This window comes from Cavia porcellus, unplaced genomic scaffold (genome assembly GCF_034190915.1).
Source record: "Cavia porcellus strain 051 isolate PalLab524CR breed Dunkin Hartley unplaced genomic scaffold, mCavPor4.1 scaffold_4, whole genome shotgun sequence".
Taxonomy (NCBI): domain Eukaryota; kingdom Metazoa; phylum Chordata; class Mammalia; order Rodentia; family Caviidae; genus Cavia; species Cavia porcellus.
This window is the reverse complement of record NW_026947487.1, coordinates 78,277,066-78,294,522: the sequence shown is the minus strand read 5'-3', so window position 1 is coordinate 78,294,522 and position 17,457 is coordinate 78,277,066. Positions and strand designations below refer to the sequence as shown.

Sequence of the window (17,457 nt, the reverse complement as noted above, 5' to 3'; positions counted from 1 at the left end):
TTCTCATGCTACAGGTCCATTTGAAGCCTTGATTTAAGGAAATAAACATTCATTGTTTGAGATAAGCTATCAAAAGTAATTTTCAGAGCTTGATTAGGTAAAGGGATATATATGTTTAAAGAACATTAGCCAACAAGAGAAATGCAGCCTTACTATTCTGAGTGTGTAAATACTAAGTCAATAATTTTATTTATCTCTGTTTAGATTCTTTAGTTTTATAATAAAACTTTGAAGTGATGCCCTTGTTCTCTTCTGGCCTTGACATTTTAGGCTATTTCATGGTCGCTTGTGAGAGGACCTTTCATTTGTGTGTTAGGTAGTTTGCATGTTTGAGTGTATGTGTAAAGAGGGTTAATCCACGCTGTATGGCTCACCTCATTTCAGTTAACGGTGGCTGGTCCACCTGGACAGAATGGTCCGTGTGCAACAGCCGCTGTGGACGAGGGTTTCAGAAACGCACGAGGACCTGCACCAACCCTGCGCCCCTCAATGGTGGTGCCTTCTGTGAAGGGCAGAGCGTGCAGAAAATAGTCTGTACCACACTGTGCCCAGGTAAGCAATAGAGGCCCCCTCATTTCCCACTACTCTTAGAAATAGGTTTCAGAAATAGATCAGAGGCCTTACCCTTGACTTACAGGTGTGATAAACAGTATTTTAATCCATTCTATATTCAGCATTTATGTTGCTGAGAAATCAAGTAATTCCTTCAAAAGAATACTTAACTCTGTTACCCAAACTTGCAAAGTAATACAAAACAGTAGGTAAATGCTCGTAAACATAATCCCTCTACAGTATTCAGTGGAACCACTAAGCCAAGATTGTGGATTCTGTGATTCAAGGGACTTGAACAGCATTGAAAACTATACATTTAGTAGTAACACTTGATCTTCTGAAAACCATGGGGATTAATTGGAAATAAAATTTAGAGATGTTTTATACTGAAATGTTTGATACATGGTGTCAGTTTCTGGGCAAAGGCAAATAAAATATTTGGAATGAATTAAAAGGAAGGCAAAGCATTGTGACACACAGGATAATGGATTTTGAACATACAATACAGTCAGCAGGTTGGTTATCTATTTTGTGATTATTTGCCGTAATATTTATAGCAGGATTGCATTCCTCTATCCCTCGGCATCTTTCTGTATTATTTCACATGGCTACCCACTTGTGTTCCTAAGTAAACTTAAATTAATAGTTGCCAAAACCTACTAAAATGTGTAGTTATATAATTAAAGTTAAAAATTACTTTGAAATAACTCATAAATTTAATGTGCTCCTTGAGTAGATACTATGCTATCAGTTTCCTTATTGAGATATACAGAATCTTTATTTCTCTTTAGTTTGCCAAATTTTGTCCTCTTCATCTTTTAATAGAACCTTAACCAGAAATGGGTTGAAGAAATCTACTTGGTAGAAAAATACAATCTTCACGTTACATTCCAAAGTGTGATATCCAATATCAAAATAGTCTCTCCCTTAGGCTTAGAATTTGAGATATTTATCCTGGATTACCCTATATTTTATCTAGTTGCTGACTCCCACGATTAAAAATGCATTGATCAATGAGTTGAAATATGTGTACCTGTGTATGTAAGTATGTGTGTGCGCATGGGCCTATGTGAGTGGTTCAGTACACTATGGGTGAAAGCAAAGATACCAGCTCAGAATCTAAGTCAAAGGAAATATCTTTGCTCCAGATACTTGGAATTATTTGTACAATAAGCTTTGCATGCTGTAAATATGAATGTTTTTCATATTTTTCATGTACATGTTTATATCTTCATGTATATAATGTATGGTATATTCACATAACAGTTAAACATAAAAACATGTAGATTTCTCAGTTACATAAACTGCTATAGTTTAGTCACTTTTATCAATATGCATGTTTTAGAGATTTAAATTCTTAATAAATGATATTTGACATTATTTTACATGGAATTTAATTGTAATAACATGTGTTTCAGGGAAAGAGTTTTTTTTTAATACTTAGTTCAACATTTCTACCCCATTTCTTTTCTATGAGAAACTTTTAAAAATTCATGTTAAAGTATGACAGTTACTGTATTTGTTTTCCAAATTGAGATTTAAGTAGTATTTTTGAAATATGGATGTCTCAGCTCATTATCATTGAAATTACTCACAAGTCAACCACAACAATAAGAAGAAAGTAATTCAGTTCTAAACAAAGGACTGGAAAAATTAGGGACTTGGCTAAATATTATTATATCATCATATAACAGCATGGAGTCATCAATAATAAATAGAAAGTAATGTAATCACATTAAGAAGACATGACAGGGCTGGGGATTTAGCTCAGCTCAGTGGCATAAGCGCCTGCCTGGCAAGCTGAAGGTCATGAGTTCGATCCCCAGTACCAAAAAAAAAAAAAAAAAAAAAAAAAAGAGAAGAAAAAGAAAAAGACATGGCAAATGGTTTTAACAGAATCAAGCAACCTGTGTGTTAAAAATAAAATGTAAATAAATCAGCTACACAAACTTAAATATCATATAACTTCTCAAAGAAGTTACTCAAAGAAACTCAAAGCGTAAGACTAATTTGCATAATAAAATGCAGGATAGACAATAGGAGAAAGATGGCTCTTTTGCAGATGAGAAGGGGATCTAGAGGTGGAGAGAGAGAAAAAAAGAATTGGGTAAGGAAAATTAAAATAAGTACATACACCTACACCCTAAGAGGAGTGTAGACATTACATGCTGCAGACATGTGCTAATATAAAAGAGTACACGACACAGACAGAAGAGGGGTGAGATGAGGGGGTGGTGGAACAGCAAGGAGGAGAAAGACCTGGTGGATTTCTGCCCCTGTCTGTGCTAGTCTTTTCTACAAACTCTTGCACATTTGATTTTCACTGTCCGCATGAAACTGAGTGTGAAGAACTCTTGGATTGACAGAGACCAGTCCTGTTTTCCATACAGAATGCAGAAATTTCCTTGGAAAGGAAAAGGGGCACCACCATGGCCTAGCTGTGCACAAGGTCCTGGGAGCAGCTTTGGTTCCCATGTGCCCCCAAGCCTGTCTTGCTTGCTAGTGAGGGAGCATGCAACCCACCTTCTGGGGGAGAAGTGACTGAGGCCTTAGTCCAGGCTTTTTCCAGGGTTCACACTGTTGCCTTGTACTTGAGTTCTGCACCTGTCACCTGCATGTGTCCACCTCCCTCTGACTGATGTTGGCTTTTCTCGTGGCAGTGGATGGCAGGTGGACCTCGTGGAGCAAGTGGTCCACCTGCGGGACTGAATGCACCCACTGGCGCCGGAGGGAGTGTACAGCACCGGCCCCCAAGAATGGGGGCAAGGACTGCGACGGGCTGGTCCTGCAGTCCAAAAACTGCACCGACGGGCTCTGCATGCAGAGTAAGTCCCTATGAGCAAGGCATAGGCACACCACGGAGGGGCCTGAGAGTGAGCTATTTGGATGTCTCTGAAGCAAGCATTAGAAATTAAGAACTCTTTGAGCAATAATGATACTGTGGCAGCATAGCAATATCCTAGCTTTCTCTCAAAGCTGGATAAAACTAACCTTTCAGGAAGCGGAATGAGTAATAACTATGTCCAGCTAACAAGTGACACGCAGTATGGCTTTCCTGTGAGCAAGCAGTGAGTTAGTCTCTCTAGAACACGCAAGTATCACTGGGTTTTATTAGCATGTAAAAAAGGGCACCCTATACTCATGGCATCAAAATATGACTTCTAAAAAGTGAGCTGTTTATTTCATACTTCAGACCTGGCACCAAACCAGTGTTATAAAACTTACAAGGATGGCACATACTCCTGTAGGTTTGTATCTTACTAATTTACTAACTTACAATTATGATGTAATAAGATTATCTTCAGAGCCCTTGAGAGTGGTGAGTTTTTGTTAGTTATAATGTGGGTAAGATTTAGCTAACTCACACAAGTCTTAAATTTTTAAAATAAGTGCTAGAGATCAACTCGAGTATGTAATGGATGTTATAAGCTGAATAGTCTCTCTCTCCTCTCTCTGTCTCTCTCTCTTTGTCTCTCTTTCCTCTCTCTCTCTCTCTCTCTCTCTCTCTCTCTCCTTCTCTCTCTCTCTCCTAGTTTTAAATCTTTCTAAACTTACATTTGCCTAATGAGAAAGTGATTTATTTTTTATACTTGCAAACCTTTGCCCTTTATTGAGGATCCTTTACATGTTCACAGTTTATCATCTCTTCCCATGACCATGAATTGAGAAAGTAAGAACTGCCCTGAAGTCACACCTGTGCAGGGAGAAGGAGCAGCATACCACATTTGGATGTGATCGTATAGTGGCCACCTGTTGACAGATTTTGTAACACATTGAAAATTGCTTGAAGATTATAAGAAACCACATATATTTGTATTTATTATTTAAGAAAAAAGTACTCTGTTTTCACATATACAGGAAATTCTGTTTATTAGAGTCTATACACTAAGAACTTTAAAAAGAAATATTAAAATGCAAATAAATAATAACGTTGCTCACAGTGAATAACTATCTGATAGGTCTTTTATTTTTATGTTTCCCACGCAGTGCTTTCTATGAAAGCAGGCTGCTGCTGACGGCAGCCTGCAGCTTCTGATTATGACTGGGGACAGGTACAGGGCATTTCACTAAGTTGGTACCAGAAGTACAAGAATGAAAAGAATACAGCTGTTAACCATTTATCCAGAGATACACCTAGGCAAGAGTTTGAATTAAGAATTAAAATAACAGGCATGAGTCATTTTTTTCAACAGTCTCTCATTTAGTATTTTTTTCTTTTCTGTAGAACATACTGATTCATGTGATTGAAAAGCAGCAGTGTTTGGAGGTTTTCTCTCTCTTTTGTGCTGTCTCCTCTCTCAGTATAATAGTTCAACCTTGAATGATTTAATATGCACTCTTTCTATGGTGTATGTTAAAAATTCTAAGAGCAGGCTATTGAATAAGGAAAAACAATGTCACCTGTTGGAATTTGGGATCTTTTCTTGGTTGTACAAAATGACATTTTCTACATTTTGGCTTTTGTCAAATACAAACATGAAGTATTCATACTAAGACTTACCTTACATAGACTTCTTTAATGTCTAGATATTTTCTTCCTCCATCAGTATAGTACAAGTTTTCCTTATGGATGTTTGCCGGGAGTGATGGCCTGGCAAGCATGTGTAAATACGGAAGAAGAATGGTGCTACAAGAGGAGACTTCTGTTTGTTTTATTTATCTATTGTCTCTTATTAGATGGAAAAACTTTAGTGTGTAGATTAAAAATATTCTGTTAAAGGGTTAGGTATTTCTGCTGCCCTGATTTTCTCCCTTACTAAGTCAATAAGCTCTTTCATTTACCCTCTTATAGCTCCTTGAGTCCAACAAAGAATTGTAGTCTATACTACTATTGATTTCCTCTGTGCTAAAAACCACAGAGATATTGCTGCATAGTGTAGTTATAGTATTTTACAGTGAAAGCTATACTTTCTGTTTACCAGCAAGCTTGGTGGTTCTGGCAGCGTTTTGCTGACAATGTCTTACAAGGAAATAATGTTACTTTGGCCCTTATTTTAGAAAACAAAAGGCTTTTAAAGATGCAACTACAAAGCTTAGAAGAAGAAAAAGGTCTATATTAAGAAAAAGAATGAGAGAAGGAAAGACAGCCAAAAAGCCATATTTTGCATCATTTAATGTTTATTCACTTTGGGAGAATAAATGTCTTGAATGTATTAATAAATAGTTCTTCAGCAATATTATAATGTTACCTCAAAGTAAGGCTTACCTATTATCATTGAACCAAATATGAAATATCACACCTGAATCCACTCAAATTCACTTACAGATAATTTTGATAGCAGGGTATGTACATTGCTATCAGAGAGGAATTCAAGTTTGCGATGGATGTAAATAGGATTCAGAATCACCTAGATCTTGTAGTAGTAAATGACACTGAAAAGCTGAATTAATACTGAAGAGCAATACAGTATGAAGTCCATAGGAAATAATAACATTGATTGTTTTATTAACAACAACCAAATTCAGATACATTCCTTCCTTAACCACTTACCTAAGTCCAAAAACCTTTGATTTAGAGTATGTTGGGGAAAATGTGACAATTTAAAAAACATACATGCACATGTGCTTGTAGGTACACACACAAACGCAGAGAGGGAAACTCAGGAAGGGAGGCCCTCAAATGTCAAATGTGCAGTTGCCACCTGCAGAGCTGAGGTGGTTGATGGCTCCAGAGACGAAGACTGGTGCTTTCTGTTTCTGTACAGAGGCTGGAGCCCTGGCTTTGGGAAACCCAGGATCTGAGACTGTAGTTCATGAAGGGCTACACCACTGAGAGCATCAGCCAGGCATTTCGCCATCAGCTCTCAGATGCCATGGGAATATCCATGGTAGGGAAAAACCAAGCAAAGTTTTTACTTAGATAAGACATAATGAAAACATAATGCTGCACCCATCTGTGGTTTGAATTTTATGCTGTAGCATAGGGGGAGAAAAACACAAAATGTATAGTTGTCATAGTTGGTAAAACTTCTAGTGTGCTCACTAGCAGAGCAAAGTACAAACTAACTGTTCTATGCTACCTGAGCATATTGGTCTATGATGAAAACTGCTCACTCTGGAAAATGAGCTCACAGTACACAGTCCTAGTTACCCAAGAAAACCATCCATCCTGAAAGAGAGTTGGTGGCATAATTAATAAGTTAGCATTTTAATCATGTGAACTCTAAGTGCGATCTGCATCAGACTTCCTAAAAGTAAAAGTACTTATTTTTAAAAGGAATATAAACAGTAAAAGAATAAAATATTATAAAAGAACAGATACCTTTGGAAAAAATCAAATAGTCATATTTAAGTATGACTACTGAAATTTAAAACAATAGATTTAGAAAAAATGTACAATAGCCTCAGATAAGGCTAAAGAAAAATTTAGTAAACTGGAATAGTTATCTCATGAAACTTGCTGCAACACAGGAAAGAAAGATAAAAGGAATGATTATGTAAAAGATGATCGGACATATGGAGGATAAGATGAAATAATTCAACATTTATTTCTGAAGAAAACAAAATTTTAAATTTTTTCAGATAATCAACAGAGAGGATTTAATACATATTCTCACTGAGTAGATTACCAGAAGTCTAAAATAAGAATAGATCCTTAAAATAGAGGAACAAAACTGGGCATGGCAGTGGACAGGGCACTCCTGTAGCCTCAGGTCCTTGGGAGGCTGAGGCAGAACGATCAATTCAGGAGCTCAAGACCAGCCAGGGCAGCATAAAAAACCCTGTTCAAGAGAACAAACAACAAAAAATGAAGATGGCCACTCGAGGGGCAGTTGAAAATAAGATGGAGCTATATTGTAGACAGTATTATTGTGGAACACAGGAAGGCATGAACCAAGCTAGAATTTTCTGATTTCTATATATTGTTCTGGAAAAGAAGTACTATTGCACTGGATTTTAGTGATTCAGGTGTTCCAATAAAACATTGAGACTGACTGTGAATTTAAAATGACTTAACCATTTCAAAATATTTTTTTTAGGGCTAAAAAGAAACAAAGAAAGAAAATTCATGGTAAATGTGAACAATAAATTAACACTAGAAATATATATATATATATATATATATATATATATATATATATATGGTAAAGTAAATGAATTAACTCATCTATGGAGGAAATTAAAATTATAGGAAAATAGAGTTTTGTGTTATTATTGATAGGAAAAATTTATAATTACAGAGAAAGCTTAAAATTAATAAATAGAATTTGCAGTATCCATTTTCAAATATGTAATTAATGGTCTTTACTATGTTATTGGACTATTCTTTTCAATTTCCCATTATGTGTACATAACAGGTATCAGACACTGTTTTTATACTTAGTTATAATTTACAGACTTATTGTTAGACTTGATAGTTTCCAGAGTGTTTAAGTTTTGCTGAATAATTCATCAAAACAAAAGTTTTCAAAAGTTATTTGCCAGCCTACTGATAACTTTGTAAGACATATTAGAAATTTTTATGATGTCAATTGCAATTTTTGTCTAATGACTTTGAGGATCACTTATAGAAATATTTAATATTTTAAAATTATAGTAATGTTAAATGTTAAAAAATAAAGAAAAGTGGAATGTCCCATAATGTCAAATATTAAAAAAGATAACTAAGTGACAGTTCTCATATTTTGCTAGTAGAAATACAGAGTATTTACAATTATTTGGGGAAGTAATTTGATGATATAAGCCAAAAGCTTTAAAATTGCTCAGACCTTTGCCTTAGTATGAATAAACATACTTTAAATAATTAATAATACCTAGGAAAATTATGCCAAATAGGTATATAGTTTTTAATTTTTATTATTTTGAAAATGAAAAGCCCAAAGACCATCATTAGGGTAGTGGTTACTCTCCTGAAGTGGGACATCATCAATCCACTAAAATATTTAAATTTTTAACACAGAAAAGCAGAATGTGGATTATATATGCACATTGTCAAAACTATGTGGGAGTAAACTTAGGGGAAAAAATATTGAAAGTTATGCATGTCCTGGGCTTCTGAGGTTACAAGTTATTTTTCTCTTTTTCTATATACATTCTCTGCTACACATTCTTTATAGTTAACATCCCATTACTCTTTTACTTATAAATGGCATTTGGAAAGGGTGCTGAGGGTAGGCTTGACCAACAGCATAATATTAGAAGCAGGGATCTCTGAATTTGAGGTATAACAATACTGCAAACTATCCTGAGAATCCAGTCACATTGATTCAAATAAGATTACCAAAACCAATATTTAATAAAATACTCACAGAAAATCCTAGTGGTATAAAATCCTCAGTTGTATGAGCTCCTTTCAAATCAAGTATTTGGAAGATGTGGGGATTCAGAATTGAGTTACACTTTTGCATTATTTCCCAGTTGCCTGTCATACACATATCACTCTGTCCTTGAAACCAAACCTACTCTTAGACTGTTTGGTAAATCATATTTGTTGTGTGATGTTGTGTAATTCCATTTGTGAAACAAGATCATAGTCTTTGAACAATTTCAGAAGCTCTACTAAATTTGTAGACCATTTAAACATATCAGCTCGTGTTTTAACCAGTTCATACACACACATGCATATGCACATGTGTGCACCCTGTCATCTCATTGGCCTCAAATACAGTGCTCCTTCAGTAGAGATCATTTTCTGGTTCCTTCAAATGGTCTCTTTTGGAGATTGGAGCTAATTTTCTAAAGTGTATTACAGGAGTGTGTTAATTGGTTAAAGTGTATTTGAAACCAGCAGAGTCACTTAATGCCCTAAAAGACATTTTTGGTTTATAAGTATGTTGTTAATTGTTTTAAGGAAAGTAAACATTTTTTAAAAAAGTCTTTAGGTACACCAGATAGCATGGATTGCACTTAACAAGAAAGAGCAGTGACTTGTAGTGTTTGTCAGCATGGAAAGTAGTGAAAACATGTCTAATCAGTAGATAGGAGAAAGAAACAATATCCTTAACCGATTTGACTGTTTTTACTTCATAATAAAACAGGATAATTTATTTTATCCAGAAGGCTATAGTGGAAGGTCAGTCACAGTGTCTGTCCATCAAGATAGGCTGCTTTATTATCATCCCTAAAATAAAATGACAGTAGACCTCCTTCTGTTTTTGCAAGAATATGTGAAATGGTAGGGAAGGTAAGTGGATGGATGAGAACAGGGCATAGGAAAAAAAGATCTGCAGGAGAAAAGAAAATACTTAAGACGCTTCCTAAAAAATGCTAAATCAACTAGTATATTTACATGTTAGAAAAAAATCATATTACTAAGACTTGATAACTTTGAACTTCTATCAGCTTAATAGTGAATTAGTAGGAAGATTTACTTTATCAGCCAGGCACGGTGGCTCACATCTGTAATCCCAGCATAGTCGGAGGCTGTGGCAGGAAGATTACAAGTTTGAGCCCAGCTTGGACAATTTAGATACTTAAGAGACTCTGTCTCAATAAAAGAAAAGAAAGACTTAAGGAGGTAGCTCAGTGTGAAGGCCCTGGTTCAGTCATCAGTGCTGCAAAGACTGGGCCATCCATGGGCTTAGAAATGAGGATTTCTCTGTATTTACAAATCCACTTTAGTGAATGATCATGTTCCTTTGATTATTCCTATAAATTTTAGCTCTTAATCCCATTTTCCCTTTGAAGTTCTACACAGGCATATGTAAGAGTTCAAATCAGAATTCAGAATTATTCCTTCTTGGTGAATAAGGCTTATGCCACAGAAGACATGTTTAAAATTGCAATTTACAAGCAAGAACTGATGGAATTGTGTCTGCATCAGTAAACTTCTTGACTTTGGGAAATTAAAATGTTCTGTATTCTGCAAATTCAGCACTTTCTACTTATTAAAACATTTACATGTCATATAGCTGCTCCATTAGTTCTCACCAGAGGAAGTAGCAGAGCTCCCTGCATGTGAATTCAGCATGGATATGTAGCACACTGGGGACCTTGGAATCCCCAGTGCACTTAACATGGGAGATCATTTAGCTTACAAATTGTCCTGTCCTGACTTCAAGATGATGTGTTTATAAACATCCATGGTAAGCATTCACAGAGGTATGGGTGAGTTCCCAGGGTAGTTCTTTTCGGTGCAGCAGTTTGATAGGAAAGCATAATTGTGAGTGTTAGACAGTGAGTGTTTTTGTCTGTAGTTGGAAGAAGCTGATGTCATAGCAGTGAGTGTGTAGATCTTGATACATGTAGTGTCCCAGCTGGAAAATAAATATTCTGTGCATGAATTGCCTGCCCAACACTGTGCTCAGCAGTCTCCTGCATCATCAGTGAGGTTTGCTGTTTTTCCTTTCTGGTAAAACATTTTCCTGCTTTTGAAAGCAGGGATGTGGTTAGAAACTTGAGCCCACAGAAACCTGATGAACAACTACAGGGCCCAGGCAGGTTAGTGTGAGGAGACAAAAGCAAGGTTTTCAGCCGATGAAAGCTTTGAAGGGATCCAGAAAGCACCACCATGGACACACGCAGCACTGCAGGGGCTCTTTCCAGAGCATGGGGGTGCAGGTCCAAGGGCATTATCGGCTGAATGATGGTTCCTTTTTGCCTAAATCTGCAGGTAGGATGATGTGTTCTAGGATTTGACTCCTTTACTTTATAGTCTATATTATTTTGCTTTTGCTACTGTCTTTCCTACCCTAGGAGGATACGAATTTTGACACCTTGAATTCAGTTATGTATTATTCTTTGAAAGCATTAATGTGGGTGGAGTCTGCTACCTAAAAGCACTTGGGCAGCTGATTTAAGTTGGATTTTGCTAAACTGATGAGCTAAGTTGCAGACGTTTGTGCTGCACCTGCTGTGAGTCATGAGATAAGACTTTCACATCTGGGGTGCTAATAACCTGCCATTCATTTTCGGAAGGGTGTGACTCTTGAGAACAGGATTTGGACCAGCTTAGTGCAGCATGGACAGCTGTCCTGGGGTGACAGCCACAGATTACTGTGGCAAACTTGGGTAACTGACATCAATGATAACCAAATGTTCTTTTCGATTTTTGTTGTCATGTCCTAGAATTTATGTGTTCATTTATTTGGAGTTCTGTAAGCACCATCAATAAATAAACTCTCGGAAGGGTGGTAAATTACAATAAAGGACCCTGGATGGCTTTGACAGACCTGACCTTTGACATCATTAGTGCAGCCCTGATAGTCTGCAAGAACTGACCCTAAAGGAAACAAGAGAAGCTGTGCAGGTTTATTTTGAGTGGCGCTTGAGGTTTTAATAAGAAAATTTGCATCCAAGAATACTGTAATTGGGGTGAGAAAAATCCCATGTTTTGCTTTAGTGTACAGCGCAGCCAGGTCAAGGAGAGGGAAAAAATCCATCAGGAACAAAGATTCTTCTAATGATAGTATTGTAAAGTGGGGAAAGTTGTGAAGTTGTCCAGCATATTTCAATTAGATAAACATGACTATAACTAAATACTGGACTACTTGGAGGCATAAACTTGTAGAGAACATGGTTAATGCACGTAATGAACTACAGTTCAGTATGTGTGTCACCTGCATAACTGCATGCTCAGCCCTGTGTTGGATAGGCATCAATTTCCTTTTTTAAATACAGCATCCTAAAATCAATTTATGTGTACTCAGGTCACAGAACCAACTCCACACTGTAAATCTAGACAACAAACAGGAACACCTTATAAAACCCTACACTTTTCCATTTTGGGTAGAGGTTTGAGCTCTTATTTAAAGACAGGGTTTTGACTCACAGATATCTACTGTTCATATAGACCATCCTTTTAGGAATTCCTGAAAACTGGACTAGTGCTTCACAAAATGTGGAGGACATAAACATCACTATGTCTTTTAAGTTTTGTAGTTAAAGGAATTTCAAATTTAATTTAAATTCTATTCACTTTCTTCCTAACGCAGTGGTGTTAGGTTGTGGCATGTTGCTTCTGACAACAGTCTTCTATGTTAGACAAGGCCAAGCTAAGACAAAATTGACTCACATTCAATTTAATTAATACCCAAAAAGTGAAAAAGCAAAACAAAATGAAAATTCTATGGAAAATTTGATCATAATCCCCTAATAATAGAGGAAGAAACTGAGGCATAGAATTGAAGCAGCCAACCCAACACCAACAAAAAGTTACTAGACTCAAGATATGAAGCTGAATTTGTTTCATTTTTTAAGCCTGTTTTCATGCAGGCTCACGGATGCTGGAATCCAGTGGTCACTAGATGTTATTGCTTTAAAACAAGATATTCTTCTGGTGTGTAAGAATCCCTCCAGCTGACATTTATTCATTTTTGCCTGGTAGAATCATTGCTGAGGGAAATGATGTTTTTCATTTAAACATTTACTTGCTGTAGGGTTGTATAACAAACACAATGTACATATCATGCATTAACAGCTACATCATTTTAGCATGGTTCTGCAGCTACCTTAGCATAGAAATGCCAAGGTTTAGGGCACTTCTTTGCTTAATGCACAGTTGAAACAAAAATACTGCTTGGAGGTTGTCTCATTTATGGGATAAAATCTCTGTCTACTCTTTTTTGCCTTTCTAAATATTAATATCAATGATAATGTTTCAGATGAAAGAGTATATGTGTTTCAGTCTAAACCATTAATGTTCCCCCAGCCAATCACTTGAATTCCAAATGAAGCTGGAAACATATAAACATATAAAACATATCCATTCCACTCATCTAACCTCTTTTAAGTTTATTAATTAATCCTCATATAGTATTTATAAAGTCCAGGGTTGTAGTTCAAGGGCTGAAGTTTAAACTAGCCTTACTCTGCTGTTTGTCTAGAATCGTAATGCTAAGCTATGACCATCCCACGTTCAAAGGAGTAAAAGCAGGAAGTTCTCTCAGTGATCTATGTTATCTCTGAGATTGTAGGGATTTGCAAGTTAGTGATGGCACAGACTTGGTCTTGAATTTAAACCTGGTCAGTGGTGCTCAGGTTGTGACATCTCTTATGCCATAATTTCATTTTCCTAATTTTTTCTATGAAAATATTACTTATGGCATAATATGTATATTATCCTTTTTTACAAAAGATCATAAAATTATCATTTTTGCTTATGTATTTTCCATGTTGCATTTTTAAAAAGCCCTTGAAAGGCTTTAAAAAGTTTCTCTTTGTTGGGGAAATAGAGATTTTTTGGCTTCTGGTGTGGTCCCTGAGAATTTCCAAATATAAACTCATCAAACAGGGTGTGTTCAGGCATATGGCTAAGCAATTCCTAGATATCCACCAAAATGCACACTGTGTTTTACCTACTATAATATAACATTAAGAAGAGTTCTGCTTCATTTTTAAGAAAGTTGGCTCTGACTTTTTATAATAGTTAGACATCGTGAGGCTCTTCCAATCCAGTCTAACAAATCAGAAAATTCACTCCTCCCTCAAGTCATCAGCCAGAAAATAACTGTATTATTAATAGCTCCCGTCTGTGGAAACCCAAATGTGAAGAGTGCTACCTCATGGTTGAACAGTGCAAAGCTTGCACACTGTTCAGCCTTACAGATAAGAAAGTAGAAATTAAATCTTAGTTGTATTTCAGAATAGTGAGTAACTTTGAAAAGATCACTTCTCAAATTTGGGACTTTGTGTCCTCCTCTAAAAAGGTCATACTAGCTGACCTCTTGAAATGACAGGTCAGCAGTGACAAGATGGCTTACAAAAGGAACGTGGCACTCAGTGCTTAATCTTGCTCCAGACTCTGTAGGCTGAGGAAGGAAGAAGGCAAGGCAAGTGCGAGCTGAATTTGGGCAACTTCATTCCTAATTAAGACTCTGCCTTGAAAAAAATAGAAAGACCCTGTATTTGATCCCCACTACTGCAAAAAATAAAATAAACTGCCTGCTGCTGTTTTCTGTTTATGCCTTTGAGTGAAATTTAAGTGTCTCTTCACAGTCAAGCTAACAGTCCCTACACCCCAAGGTTAGGAAAATCTCCCCTTTCAAGCATAAACTTCCTTCAGAAATATTTTTTTAAAAGAAGAGCTTGCAAAGTGCAAGCAGCTCCATGGCGGCCCCGCTCTGTGCCCTGGATTGTAGCTGTATCCTCCTCTCCCTCAAAGCCCATCCAGTGTTCTTGTGAATCCACAAGAGGCAGCCTCGGTCATTGTCATGAATTTTTGTTCTAAAAAGTTCCTCCATGGCAAGACTGCTCCCCATTGCTGGGCATTCAGTGTGCTTGGCTCTCACTCACTAAGTGCTGAAAATAACCCCCTGATCCTGTGACAGTCAAAGCATCAGCACCCCTGTCCCTTTCTAGGCTCCTCTGTGGGCAGTGGCACTTCCTATTGAGAAACCAGGTTAAACAGCATCAATTTTAACTCTAGCCCTGGAAAGTTGCTTCTGAAACATGTCTTTGTGTCTTTGCCAGAAGTGAAGGCCAAGCACAAACCTCTTTCAACAGAGAGGGCAAAAGAGTACACAGTATTTTGAGTCCATTGCTCATAGTTTCTCAGAACAACTGAGCTCCCCACCTTTATAACAGCTGGGGATGCTGAAATCACACAAGTTTCCTAAGGTCACTCATTAAATAATAGGCTACATTGACTCTAAAAATAAAATCCTTAAGAAGCAAGTATCTCAGTCCAGCTTAGCATATGCATCATGATATAATTGTTCATTTATTGATTACTTGCGATGTACCAGTACTTTGCAAATCCCATTTATCCTTTCAACAGCTACAGAAAGAAGTATCTGTAGCCCTCACACATATTAGAAAAACGTTACTTAAAGAAATGAAGTACTTTGACCAAGCTCTCACTGCTAAAGTGGCCAAGCTATGGGTCAAACTGAAGTTTGTGGAGCTGATAGGCTCATGTTCATGAATGTTCAGTGTGTGGCCAATAGCCCTGGTGTTTTTCAGTCTGCATTCCTTTCAAGTAGCAGGAAGGTTGACTGCAACCCCTAACTTACAACCTCACTGATGGGAGTGACTCTAAAAACAATTATTTTTCACTGTGTTCTGCAAGAGATGTTATTTCTCATTATTGCTGGGACAACTCTCAGCAGGGTCACCTCATTAGCTGAAGAAAATGTTCCCTGTTGTTCTGCAAGACATGGATCAGATGGACAGGCATAAAAACAAACACTGGAAAGTGATTCTCATTTAGGGGATGGAACAGTAATCCCTTTCTTCTCTGAATCCCAGCCTTCTAAGTGATGTTTTACTTCTGTAGTTGCACAAGTGTTTTGAAAGAGATGGAAAAAGTTTTATAGGGTCGCCTTCCAAAACTCTTTATCAGTGTTTCCATAACAGAGTAAATTGGTGTGTTGAGCTATTAGTGAGCACACTTAATACCAGTCTGTTTTAAATTTTCCCATGTAGGAAAATAACAGTTTGGCTGGATTGGCCCTAATTGGCTATGAGGGATAACCAATAATGAGATTTTTTTGGTGTGTTTTTACTTTAGAACAACCTCAAATGTAAACACTTCATCAAGTATATTGATATACTCATTATTGGAGTTCTCCCAAACCAGAAGTCATGTATAAGATTGTACTTTGCTTGTTTTGAAATTTATTTTCTATGTTTTGAAAAGTGATTTTTTATTAAAGGGCCAGGAGTTTAGCTCAGCAGCATAAGCACCTGCCTGGCAAGTGTGAGGTCATGAGTTTGAACCGTATACTGCCCTCTCCCAAAGTGACTTTTTTCCCTCAAAATTAGATTCAGTCACAGAACTAGCATCTTATTGGAATAGAATCAGAACTCTGCATTATGAGCCATCGGGCCTACAAAATCTGGGGGATACCAACCTCCCTAACCCCACTTTCCCCCACATGTCCTGCTCTTCCCACTCTGATCTTAATTGAGGACCTCAACACGTCCAGTCCCTCTTCCTGGATTGTTTCTGTCTACTGATCTTTACTTAGGCAATTCCTTCTTATCGTAGATGCTCAGCTCAAATTTACCTGAAAGTAAACTCTTCCCTAGTTCTGTGGGTTGGCCATCCCCATATCTCCAATCATACTACCTTTTAAAATTTATTTTTAAAAGGACTTCTTGAGTATTTCAAATTACATATTACTTTGTTTACTGAATTACTTTGTGTGAAAGTACAATGTGAGCGCCTTGCATGCATCTCCTATGTCTAGAGCAGAGCCTAGAATCTAATCAGACTCAAGGATATTGGTTGAATGAATGAGAAAGTGAATTCCGATTCTGTGGCTCTTAATTAAGTATGTCTCAGAAAAACATCAAAGGCATAAATATATTTATTGGATAATCTATGAGAAAGTAGAAATTAAAATTAAATTTACAAAATTCCTTTCCATTATTGTTTCCTCTGCATGTCAAGAACAGGACTTCTGTAATGAGCAAGAAATTTCAGGCCAGGTCACTTATCTCTGGACATAAGCATCTCCTTTTCTAAGCTTCAGCTCTTCTGCATATTCACCTAGGTCCAGGTCCTTACCAAGATTTTCCAGATGAACATCAGAACATTTCCAAATATCCCATTGCTCTGTTCCCCTTCTCTCTGTCTTTCTCTGTGTGTCTCTCTCTGTGCCTGTCTCTGTCTGTCTGTCTGTCTCTGTCTCTCTGTCTCTCTCCCCTCACCCATGAAAATAAGTCTTTGACATTTCTCTACTTCACATTGCCATTTCCAAAGGGTGACACCCTTATGTGCTCTCCCACTAACAGTGAACTCGTTCATCATAAATCTTTGGGTTTCTAAACTAAAGCCTGTATTTGTCCCAGATGTCCTTTTACACTAAGTTCACAGAATACAAATGGAAAAAGGTTATTACCAGGCAGAGATGTTTAAAAATGAAAATCAGACCTAATACATGGACTCAGACAACCAGGATAAGGAATATAATATTTATAAAACTGAGTCGAAGGTTGCAATCCTTACTCTAAAATAAAGCATTAAAAATTAATTCAGAGCAAACCTATCTGTGCTACAGCAAATCTCTCTTTCATTAAAGT

The 17,457-nt window shown here is 36.9% G+C and overlaps 1 protein-coding gene across 2 annotated transcripts in view; it reads left to right on the top strand.

Annotated features, from left to right (window-relative positions):
• Unc5c (unc-5 netrin receptor C) overlaps nucleotides 1–17,457 on the top strand; it is a 355,058-nt gene that overhangs the window by 286,824 nt on the left and 50,777 nt on the right. For both annotated transcript variants that reach the window (XM_063247291.1, XM_063247292.1), the window contains exons 6-7: nucleotides 385–552; nucleotides 3,213–3,377. In XM_063247291.1, coding sequence (XP_063103361.1) covers nucleotides 385–552; nucleotides 3,213–3,377 — 333 coding nt within the window. The remainder of the gene's footprint in view (nucleotides 1–384; nucleotides 553–3,212; nucleotides 3,378–17,457) is intronic.